Source organism: Xyrauchen texanus, chromosome 8, assembly GCF_025860055.1.
Source record: "Xyrauchen texanus isolate HMW12.3.18 chromosome 8, RBS_HiC_50CHRs, whole genome shotgun sequence".
Taxonomy (NCBI): domain Eukaryota; kingdom Metazoa; phylum Chordata; class Actinopteri; order Cypriniformes; family Catostomidae; genus Xyrauchen; species Xyrauchen texanus.
The window spans coordinates 13,968,834-13,981,446 of NC_068283.1; the positions used below are offsets into that span (position 1 = coordinate 13,968,834).

The 12,613-nt window shown below is 36.8% G+C and overlaps 1 protein-coding gene across 4 annotated transcripts in view; it reads right to left on the reverse strand.

Moving 5' to 3' along the window:
- LOC127648025 (dedicator of cytokinesis protein 6-like) overlaps window positions 1–12,613 on the reverse strand; it is a 76,243-nt gene that overhangs the window by 20,579 nt on the left and 43,051 nt on the right. For 2 of the 4 annotated variants that reach the window (XM_052132587.1, XM_052132586.1), the window contains exons 20-28: window positions 12,150–12,381; window positions 11,224–11,388; window positions 9,928–10,100; window positions 8,863–8,964; window positions 6,169–6,255; window positions 5,824–5,919; window positions 5,563–5,703; window positions 5,334–5,447; window positions 3,349–3,510 (exon numbers count right to left, since the gene is read on the reverse strand). In XM_052132587.1, the coding sequence (XP_051988547.1) occupies window positions 3,349–3,510; window positions 5,334–5,447; window positions 5,563–5,703; window positions 5,824–5,919; window positions 6,169–6,255; window positions 8,863–8,964; window positions 9,928–10,100; window positions 11,224–11,388; window positions 12,150–12,381 (1,272 nt within the window). The remainder of the gene's footprint in view (window positions 1–3,348; window positions 3,511–5,333; window positions 5,448–5,562; window positions 5,704–5,823; window positions 5,920–6,168; window positions 6,256–8,862; window positions 8,965–9,927; window positions 10,101–11,223; window positions 11,389–12,149; window positions 12,382–12,613) is intronic. The other 2 variants (XM_052132588.1, XM_052132589.1) reach the window with 2 other exon arrangements.

Consider the following 12,613-nt stretch of genomic DNA (forward strand, 5'->3'; position numbering starts at 1 on the left):
AAATCTGCTACATGGGAATTGTTTGTAATGTCTAATTGTGCAGCATGTCCTACATGTTCTATCAGTCCCTTCAGGATTTTGTGATCTCAAGCATTCTTGCAAACCAATCTCTGCATTTTTTGCGGTAGCTTGCAATTTTGTATAATTTCCGCCAAAAAACGAATATGAAATATGAGGGAATCCCAACGCTGTCCTTCATGTTTGACAGCGGCAAAACAGATGCTTGAAAAGCCTTAAGCAATCGTAACATATCTAAATGCACAGCTGACATAGTATCATCTCCACAGTAAAAGAGGAGATTTTTATTTTTTATTATTTTCTCCCCAATTTGGAATCCCCAATGTGCTCCAAGTCCTCATGGTGGCGTAGTGACTCGCCTCAATTTGGGTGGTGGAGGATGAATCTCAGTTGCCTCCATTTCTGAGGCCGTCAATCCGTGCATATTATAATGTGGCTTGTTGAGCACGTTACAGCGAAAACAAAGCGCGTGTGGAGCCGCACCCTATTCTCTGGGGCATCCAGCCCAACTCACTACGCCCCCTACCAAGAACCACATTATAGCTACCACGCGGAGGTTACCTCATATAACAAAGTTAAGTTACGCTCAATCAACATTATTTGTGGCATAATTTTGATTTCCACAAACATTATTTGGACTCGTCCCTCATTTTCTTTAAACAAAAAGCAAAAATTTGAATTACAGTGAGGCACTTACAATGGAAGTAAATGGGGGCCACTTTTAAAATGTTAAAATAGTCACGGTTTCAAAACTAAAAGACATAAACTATATGCGTGAGAACATGATTTAAGTGTGGGAAAAAAAAAAAAAACTTTCTGTATAAAGTTATAGCCAATTTTACAACTTCATTACCATGACAATGTAATGTCAACAAATGCAAAAATTACAATTTAAACTTTACAGCTCAAATAATACAAAAGTTTTAACAGAGAATTAATGTGAATCCTTTTATAAAATTATAAGCTTCACATTTCTGCCTTTAAACCCTCCAAAAATTGGCCCCATTCACTTCCATTGTAAGTGCCTCACTTTAACCTCGATTTTTGCTTGTTTTAAAGAAAAGGAGTGATGAGTCGAAATACTTTTTTGAGGAAATCAAAATATGCCACAAATGCTGTCAACTGAGCTTAACTTATAATGAACCTGGAACATTCCTTTAACATGCCAAGTTTTTCCAAGAGTTGTCACAACTGAATAGTGGCAGACAGGCAGCAGCATAACAGGATTTGAACTCTACTGTCAGTTCCCAGCATTACAATGAAATAAACGTCAACGCACTGTTACATACCTATCAAGAAACTCAAAATCACTAACAATACATGTCAGGATTTTGTGTACAATGTATATAAACATGTTCAATAGCGCACTCTCGCAAACCACTTGCACTTCTTGCTCTCGAGACTGAAAAAGCAAACATTTAATTATTGATTAATTTATCTTTCAAGAGCAGTCAAAAGCAAGAGATGTGAATTGAAGAATTAAAAGGGCATTCCAGGTTCAATACAAGTTAAGCTCTATTGACAGAATTTGTGGCATTATGTCAATTGAGCCTTCGCTAAGCCCCACCTTAAAAGTGCTTCTGATCAATCCTGTCTTAGCATCTGTTGCCCTGCCGCCATTACACTGACATGCGTTTGCTATTTTCCAATGACAGCCTATGGAAGGAATGTGTGTTTGAGTACTTTTAAGCTGGAAAATTATCACAAAAATGTCAAGAACATTGTTGTTGGGTCATTTGTAGTAGTGACATGATTTACCCAGAGAAGAAACGCAGTGTTTTAATAAAAAAAAATTGATTAACCTTAAAATAAATCTGGAGAAGGGTATGTTATGGATTAAACCGTGTCAACACACATTCACAAATCAACATATCTGCAGCGACACCTACATTTGCTCCAAAATAAATTAAATCAGTCATCATAGTAAAAGCTATAGTAAATTAACAGTTCACAGGATCAAAATTTGTGTTTCATAAGACGTAATAAACAGCTCTGTTCACTTACGCTAATGTTATTAAATGTGTGATCGCTATTGAATGAAGTTTTTCTCTTTTTACGCGACTAATATTAATTTGCCTTGATTCTGATTCACAGTTTTCAATCAAATTACTGTGTAATTTAACAATTTCTTTTACTAAACACTTCAAATAAATATGCATTACAATGTAACTCTTCATTAGCTTAGCAAAGGGTATATTACCACTCTTTTTTAATAGTAAAAATTAAAAAGTAAAAATCATGGCTACAGCAACACACTTACAAAAAAGAAGAAAAAAACAAATAGCACACCTGATAAATTATCAGCAGGCATGTAGGAAAAAACAATAAAGTAAATAAACAACAAAAAGATCCAAAACACTGCTGCTGCTTGCGAATATACAATTAAATTAAGTTTCAATATTCTATACGTTGTTATCTGGATAAAGAACTGTTGTATTAAGATCAGTGTACAGTATTTGTTTTGTTGGTTTGCTTTTGGGTAGATCTTATATTTGAGTGATATGCTTGACTTCCCTGATGTCTACTCAACATGCTATTTTCAATTTAGTGTTTTTTGGAAAGACCACTAGTAGGTGTATTCCTCTCAGTTTGGCTTTCTATGGTATAAAGATTATGTTGTCACTCTTTTTTTGATCGTCATTGGCCATGACTGTTTGTAACTGTTCTTGATTGGCCCTCTATATTTTAAATTTGCATGTGATTCACTCTTGGCTTTTAAATACCTGACAAAATTCGCATGACTGAAACGTTGTACTGATTAAATTGTGTTTTCGCATGCAGCAGCAGTGTGCGGTACCTTTTTCTTGTTTATTTACAGTAACACTCATAAAATGGAAGTAAATAGGACCAGCGTTAGGTGGGAATACTTTTCTGTGAGTGGAATTTGCTCAAGGAATACAGTCAGTTTCTGGTATCTTTGCACATATCACATGAAAGTTACTGCCTTAACATGACAATGAAGTTGACTTTGAAGACTGGATGTAACACCCACAAGTGTGCAACATTATCAAGACTTGTGATGAAATGTGATAGTCAACATATTTAAAGTCTTGTGGGTATACTTTTGAAACAGTGAATTTAAATGTATATTGTGTACATTGTAAGTGCCTTACTGTAACAATACTGTAAGTGCCTTACTGTAACAATTATATTTTATTTCAGTTTTTTTAAACTGAGTGACAAGTCGAAATATTTTTCTGTGGTTATAAACATGAAGTCACAATTGCTGTCGATAGAGCTTATCTTGAATCCAGACAATTTCTGAGTAACAGAAAGCACTGAGCTTGTATAACAAATGTGCCACATGTATGTGAGCATGTGTGTGTGTACCTGCGAGTTTGTGGAGGGTGATGGGGACGCAGGGGGACTGAGAGTGGCACAGGGCAGATTCAGGGTGATGTAGTGTTCGTGACTGCAGACGATTCGGATGAAGTCCATCCTCAGTGCTGTCAGAGAGCTGGGGTTCTGCGCTGTGTGCAGTTTATTATTAATCTGAATACATACAAATGCACCGAACAGTTATTTGAATGTGTCACACTAAAAAAAACACTGTCTGTAGGAAAACACAAGAGATGCATGCTTGTGTAGGGTTGAGGGCGAGAACTGGTTCCTGTTTTTAAAATAAACTGGAACTGAATGATTTTCATGACAGTCGGTTTCCTTGATGTTCATTTTTTTTTTTTTTTAATTCAGCCTTCTGACATACATATAGTTGTCACTGCAGTTTACATGATTTTTTTTTTACATACTTCAGCTTTTAAGGGATAGTTCACCCAAAAATTAAAGTTCTCTCATCATTTACTCACCCACATGCCATCCCAGATGTGTATGACTTTCTTCTGCTAAACACAAACAAAGATTTTTAGAAGAATATTTCAGCTCTGTAGATCCATACAATGCAAATGAATGGTGACCAAAACTATAAATCTCCACTTGTACTTTAATTTTCACATGTGAAAGTGAAAATAAACAGGTACCAAATGTGACTTTCAGATATAAAAGTGAAAGTGGAGATTTACAGAAAAATTTACATGTTAATCTGTTTCTGACCCACACCATTTATATACATGGATTTAACCACTGGAGTTGTTTGGATTACTTTTATTTTTACTTTATGTGATTTTTGGAGATTCAAAGTTCTAGTCATCATTCACTTGCATTGTATGAACATACAGAGCTGAAATATTCTTTTAAAAATCTTCGTTTGTGTTCTGCAGAAGAAAAAGTCATACACATCTGGGATGGCATAAGGGTGAGTAAATGATGAGAGAATAAAAATGTTTGGGTGAATTATCCCTTAAAAACTGAAGTATGTTAATTTCTTTAATGTAAACTGCAGTGACAACTATATGTATGTCAGAAGGCTGAATTTTTTTTGGGGGGTGATTATTGGTTGTTAACTTTAAAAATGCAGTTGAAGACATACATACAGTTTTGTCATAATATATTATATTTTAATTAGGGCTGACAATTCAATGTGTTAGTTAAACGCAATTAAAAACATATCTAAAAAATAACGTGTTTGAAAAAATTACATAATTAGTCATGTCAACGGACCATAGTAAGGAATATTCACCTATATGTTTTTACGAGTCTTGGTCTGCAGGGGGCAATAAGAGCAACTCCAGCTGAACTGGCAATGCTTAGTTGTACAACCAACAAACCACCTTAAGTTTCAAATTTTGTGTTTATGTCACAACACAACCAAAGCATCTGACTGAAGCATGTGTACATGGACACGTCCTTAGAAAAGTACTTTTAAGATTGATGAATTCACTTGCAAAATGGATTGCTGTGGATTATTGGCTAATGATAGGCTTATATTCAATGATATGAAAATAATATATTGACTTCTAAAGCCACTTTTTGTATTGTCTTAATGCTTTACTCATCTTCCACAATAATGTAATGCATTTGAATTATCTGAATTATTTGAATTATTATATATTACATTTAAAATCATTTAAATTTAATAATTTATAATGATTTTATGATTATTTATTGAATTATTTTTATTTGGGGGCCTTTCTCTGCAAATACTGACATATGCGATTAATTGATCAGCACATCATTTAATTGATTTTTAAAAAATATTTTTAATCAATTGACAGCCCTAATTTTAATTAAAAACAAAAACAATCAAATAGGATCCAAAAACGCAGTATTGCTTTTGTTTAGTATATTTGTTATGTGTATAAGGACCAATTATTGTTCAAGTACTTAAATAATTGTTAAGAAACCAGGACCATTAAGAGGAGCCAAAACCATTGAGATTCTTCTGATTCCCATCCCTATGCTTGTTTATGTGCATGCACCTGTTTATAATAGGAGCGGATAAGGTTGAAAACAAAGCCTCTGTCCATGAGAGAAAGCAGGTCATTGAAGAAAAAGGCCAGACTGCTGTTTAACCTCTCCACTAGCTCAACATCCTGAAACACACACAGATACAAGACCAGACAGAGATAAGCATGCTCTCCAATGAATAACAACAACAGTAAACAGTAAAAAAAACAGAGCAGAACCCACAATAAGACCAGACCTTACTTTGTGATATCGGCTGGCTATGTCTACGCTGATGGCACACACTAAGGCAGCAATGTCATCCACAAAGCGATCTGGAAAGCGCTGGCGTCTGGGCATGTCCAGACGTGAAGACAGGAAAAGATGATGGGCCATGCTCTTCACCTGTTATCACACCAGAGGAATGAGAGATATCATCATAAGCTTTGGTTTAAAAAAAATAAATAATAATAAATATTTTAAACTGTCAGTGCAGATGACTGCTTGGTTGGAGGTTGGACTGACCATGAGTTGAAAAAAGAACCATGCCTGCTGCAGAGATGCCTCCCTCACGGTACTGGTGCTCACCACCCACTGGAGAGCCAACTCTTCATGAAGTAACTAAGCATGGAGAGCATTTTTAAAAGCATGAAGATATATTGAACCAGACACATGAATGCACACTCACACACACTCAAGTTTAGTGGACAACCTGTTATGCACACATTCTGTTCACACAATAAAGGCAGAAAACTGAAATGGTAATAATCTGTGAACAAGACAAAGTGACTGAAGGATTGGGTGAGTGAAAGAATGATGGAATGAAAAGGAAAGTGAACGAGTGAGTAAATGAGATAGTATGTGCTCTACCTTCTTAGCGATCTGCCTTGAGGGAGGGCAGAGAAAGGAGGCAGTCTCGATGAATGCAGACATGCGATTACATCCACGCTCAACGGTCTGCAGACCAGCAGTTGAACACAGGAGAATGGTGGTGATGTTGGTGATGATGATGGATGGAAAGGAAGATCAGAGAAAATGAGGAAAGAGGGATGAAACAATGCCTACTTGATGCACAAAACCAGGTCCTTTTAAGAACTGATCAGCTGTTGTTGGAGTTGCACTGACTTGTCCATTAGTTCTCGACCCATTGGGTCTGACAACTAGTTGTGGATCAGATTACTTCACTTGCGCTTGTTCTACAGGTCACAACAAGAGGAAAATAAATCTGTCCAAAAACTGCATAATTTGCGTGGATATATTTTAAATACACAAATGCGAAAAAAGGAATGCCATAACCGAACCGCCTTGGTGCTATAGACATCCGAGATGGTAATTTGAAGTTATTTTGTTCACACAAAATTTTTGCCAAACCTCCTCAAAATAATCAGGTGATGCCCAGAGACTAACACAAAATCTCAGTGAGTGGGACATGACTGTTTTAGCACCGGTTAAAACAATGGAAGCAATAATGAAGGCAATGGAGATACAGTACTTGCTATAGTTTACTTCCATGTTGCTTCTAGTAAACTTAAACATGAAATTATCATATAAATAGGATTTATTGAAGTGGAAATAGATATGTTGTGACACTAATCCATATCTCGAGTCACTAAAGGCCCCTATACACTTTTTGTAATTAAACAATAAGAAAAAAAGTTGTTGTTCTTTTTGTTTGTTAGAAGATTCATTAGAGAAATTCTAGAGAAGTAGGGGCATGACTCCAAAAAATGTATGAGGTAAAGGAGGTGGAATGAGGTCTGCATTTAAGGGTTAGCTGAAACACTAATTGTATGTAACCTGGGTTTTATATTTCCATCACTGTGAGAGGCAGGTATTGTTGTTGGTATTAATGGTAACTAGTTTTCTACATTTTTTCTGACTGGCAGGCAGGAGAAGCACAGCAGGAAAAGGAAAGAGAGAGGTGATTGATGGAAAGGAGGCATCGACACACAAAACCTTCCATATAAATGCTCACACACTCCCAGACATGGACACGCATGTACAAACAGAGCCAACCTGAGAGCAGCAGAGAAGCTGGCACAGGATTATTGTGTAGGATGAGGAAAATCATACTAGTGAGACAGTTAGTGATGATATGAGAGTGTAGGAATGGGATATTCGGACTTTGTAGCATGTACATTTTGAGACAATTAGTGTGTAGGGTTTGAGATTTGAGACAGTTAAAAGTAATGTTATGGTGCAGGTTTGAGACAAGTAGAAAACAATGTTGGGTTTAAAGGGATAGTTCCCCCAAAAAATGAAAATTCTCTCATCATTTACTCTCATGCCATCCAAGATGTGTATAACTTTCTTTCTTCTGCTGAACACAAATGAATATTTTTAGAACAATATCTCAACTCTGTAGGTCCGTACAAAATAAGTGAATGTTGAGCAGACCTTTGTAGCTCCAAAAAAAAACAAATCACATAAAAGGCAGCATAAAAGTAATCCATAAGCCTCCAGTGGTTAAATTAATGTCTTCTGAAGTAAACATTAATTCCATATCGTCAGAAGCAATAAAATAGGTGTGGGTGAGAAATAGAACAATATTGAAGTCCTTTTTTATTCTAAATCTCCACTTTCACTTTCAGATGTGAAAGTGAAACTAAACAGGCACCACATGTGCAGATGTAACAGTGAAAGGGGAGATTTAGAGTAAAAAAAGGACTTCCATTTTTATCTGTTTTTCTCCCACACCTATAATATCACTTAAGAAGATATGGATTTAAACACTGGAGTCTTATGGATTACTTTTATGTTTCCTTTATGTGCTTTTTTGGAGACTCACTTGCATTGTATGGGCATACAGAATTGAGATAATCTTCTAAAAATCTTCATTTGTGTTCAGCAGAAAGAAAGTCATACACAAGATAGGAAAGGCAAGAGGGTGAGCAAATGATGAGAGAATTATAATTTTTGGGTGAACTATCCCTTTAAGGTTTGAGGCTAAATAAATGCGACATTTAATATTAATGTTAGGACATAAAGTTCCAAAAGGAATTCATGGTTATAAGGTTTGAGACAAAAATAGGTATTATAAGGGCATATTTGAGACAGTAACAGGTCATGTTAGGGTGCAGGGATTGAGAAAGTAAAATGTTAAGTTGGGTTTAAGGTTTGAGACCGTAACAAGTAATGTTGGGAAATGGGGCCTGAGACAGTAACAACAGGGTTCCTACACTTTATGACCAAAGAATATCATGACCTTTCCAGTTGTTGATTATTACATTGGATATGTGGATATAAAATTGTTTCATAGAGTTTTTGAGTGTAAATTTCCATTTGTGTGTGTTTAATTAATACATTTAATCGATTATACTTAAGGTACAAATGTCTCCAAAGGTCAGACTGATGTTTTACTCTAGAAAAGCCATCACAAAGAGCAATATCTAGCTAATTAAATATTTTAGACCAGAATTTATGCTTTAAATGAAAAGTTTGTATTCACAACAGAGATTGCCATGAAGTTGGGAAACTGTGGGAACCCTGTAACCAGTTATGTTAGGGCGTGGGGTGAGGGTCTGAGAGTAACAGGTTATTTTCGGTGTAGGGTTTGATTGGCACCTGTTTGAGCTCACAGTTGGAGTTGGGGTTCCGACGGAGCACGGCCCTGGAGCCCCCCGGAGCATAAGCAGAGTTTACCCAGGAATGCGAGCGGTCTATTCCCTGCTCATCCACCAACGATACAAACACACGCCACATAACAAAACGGCAGGGGAGGAAGTGCAGGAACAAGGAATTAATTTAAGAAGGAGTGAAAGGAAAAGTCAGGGACACAGTAAAGGAGGGGTGGGGAGAAGTAAAGCAGCACCACAGCAAAACCCAAATCATTAGCTGTGCAATCAACAGCTGGCACAGGAAACATCTCAACACATGCAAACACTGAATCTCTGAGCCTGCAGCTCCATCACACAGCACAAAGAGAGCTTTAGATTTTCATCAGAAGAAGAGAAAAAAACACATGACAAAACCAACAAGCTGTGTAAAGAAAAACAACCACAAAAATCCCTGCAAGTACTTCTTTAAAGGGATAATTTGCTAAAAAATGAAGTAAACTTTCTTCCTTGGAACACAAAAGGAGAAATTATGAAGAATCTTCACAGATATATTCATATTATGGTGACTACAAGCTGCAAAATGCACAAAAAAAGCAATATAGAAGTATCAATACAGTAGACCAACTTGCTTTTTAATTCTTTTGAGGCCATTCGATAATTTTGTGTAAGACAGAGGCATACAGTTAAAGGGATAGTTCCTCCAAAAATGAAAATTCTCATAATTTGTCACCTCATGCCATCAAAGATGTGTATGACTTACTTTCTTCAACTGAACACCAATTAAGATTTTTAGAAGAATATTTCAGCTATGAAAGTCCATACAATGCAAGTGAATGGTGACCAAATCTTTGAAGCTCCAAAAAGCATATAAAGGCAGCATAAAAAAAAAATTGTAAGTGATTCAACATAAGACATAACAGCATGATGGTGAGTAAATAATGAGAGAATTTTCTTTTTTGGGTGAACTATTATTGTACTGGTAGCTACCAATCAAGACAAGAAAAACACATGACATAGAAGTCACACTGAGGTAAACTTGAACATCCAGTCAGAAGCCAGAGGAACAGCATACCTTGCTGCCGAGGATACTCTGCACCTCCTCATCAGGGGTGGCTGGTGTGGAGGCCAGGTCAGGGTTGGAATTACTAATGCTTTTGGAGCGAGCCAAGACCAAGCTGCTGGGTCTTGCCGTCGCCCTAGAGAGTGTGGCATAATGGATGGGGAGCTCATATGGTGCGGCTCCAACTGAAAAAAAGAGGAGGGTATCATGGAGTGTATGACCGCAAACAAGCTGCTCTTGAGAAAACTCCTCTTGAGGCCAAATGACAGTGAGTGTAAAAAGGTTATGCAACTTAAAGGTTAAGTAACATTTACAGTTTTAGTAATGCTTCAAATAACTCTCTAAGGTACAAAGAGGGCATTTTATAGACTTAAAGGGATAGCTCACCCAAAAAAAACATTGCCATGTGTATAAGTTCAACCAAAAATGAAAATTCTATCATTTACTAACCTTCGTGCTATCCGAGATGTGTACGACTTTCTTCTGCTGAACACAAAAATATTTTAGAAGAATATTTCAGCTTTGTAGGTCCATACAATGCAAGTGAATGATGAGCAGACCTTTGTAGCTCCAAACATCACATAAAGGCAGCATAAAAGTAATCCATAAGCCTCCAGTGGTTAAATTAATGTCTTCTGAAGTGATATGATAGACGTGGATGAGAAACCGATCAATATTTAAGTCCTTTTTGACTATAAATCTCCACCTTTAACCAGCCCTGTCCAGAAGGTGGTGATAGCCAAAAAACAAAAGAATGTGGAAGTGAAAGTCAGGATTTATGGTAAAAATGACTTAAATATTTTCAGACTTTCAGATGTAAAAAGGAGATTTAGAGTAAAAAACTGACTTAAATTTGTATCTGTTTTTCACCCACACCTATCATATCACTTCAGAAGACTAGTGATTTAACTACTGGAATTGTATGGATTACTTTTAAGCTGCCTTTATGTGCTTTTTTGGAGCTTCAAAGTTCTGGCCACCATTTACTTGCATTGTATGGACCTACAGAGCTGAGATATTATTCTATAACCCTTTGTGTGTGTTCAACAGAAGAAAGAAAGTCATACACCTCTGGGATAGCATGAGAGTAAATGATGGGAGATTTTTCTTGTATGGGTGAACTATCCCTTTAAAAAGGAAATACAATTACAAATCCAGCCAGAAAACTATAATTCTCTTTGGAATTTTAATCCATGAACAGCAAAAGGACTACTACAAAAAATAAGACGTGACACAAAAAGTAGCTCTGGTAATCAAATTTAAAAAAGAAAATGTATGTCCATTGTCAGAGATGTGTTTATCATTCACCATTAGGGGGCGGTACAAGCTCTGTGGTGGGCAGGTGGAAGCAGTAGTGGATGAAAGAGGCCAGCAGATTGTTACGGCCATGGTGGTCCTGGTTCCCCTCCAAGTTCTTATGGATCTGGTTTACCAGCAGGGCCATGGCTTCAAAGGCAGCACGGCCAAGATTTACTGCATTTGGAGGAAGGAGAGAAAAATGTATTAAAAAGGAAAATAACAAAGGAAATTATAAAAAAAGTTTGCTTGGCCAGATTAGGTAATTGCCCCTGACAAAATATTTGCACTTTGCTGTTAGTCACGTTGGAATGAAAGCACCAACCAAGAACATAAATGTCATGTAACTGTATAAAAGGGATAAAAATAGAGTAAAACCAAGATGTTGCAATAAGACATGAGATAAAGTGATTAAAGAGAGAGATGATTTAGGCCAGAGAACATACTCAAACGCAGATGTGAATGCTTGGCCAGAACTGTTGCACATGCTAAACATGTGTTCTTGCATTACTGTGGTCAGTACTCATGGGGTCTATAGAGTAACCTTTAAATATCTGTGCTATTAATCCCAGATTAATGTAGACAGATGACAATACACCATTCGTAGGCTGATTTGCCCAAAAAGTGTAAACACTGTGGTACTATACTGTAAAAACACTGCTCTTGTTTGATTGAGAGATCCCAACCGCCCTGACAAAGGAACATTAACATGAGTTTGGAACAAGACTGCATACTTGACCAATGGCACACAGGGAAGTTGTCAGGAAACCTGTTTGAAAATAATTATTTTTGGAACTGCGTTTGGTGACACTAGTGACATAGAAATTACACATTTCCCATTAAAACTGGATTTTATGACACATTTCGGTATGCAATGACGTACATCAAGTATTTGCATCAAGTATGTTTTGGGCCTTAGAGCACAATGTGTTGCTCACCGATCTGTCCTGCTATGACAGGAGGGCGCACGATTAGCAGTATGAGCTTGCTCATCAGTTGATGCAGGAAACGCACACAAGTGTCCAACAGTGCCCCCTTCAGAGCAGACATGCTAGCCTTCAACTCCGCCTCCACGTTTGCCTCTGTGATTACAACATCCTTAAGTCTAAATGGGAACGAGTACTCCTCCAGAACATATGCAAGAGTGAAGAACCTGTCCAGGTGTGGGTCCTATAGACACATCAAACAGGCACATATAATAATATAACATAATACAACATGCTTTTTCTCTCTTGTTTGGTGTTTGTAAACCTAAGCATGTTTAATCTTTTAAATATTTCATTTATAATCACAATATTTATAAATTCACTCTGAAATGGTCATTTTTCCCCAATCAGGAGCCATCCCTTTTAAGTAGATTTAAAAGGCTTAATGCAAGTTGTAAAGGCATCTTTTTCACCTT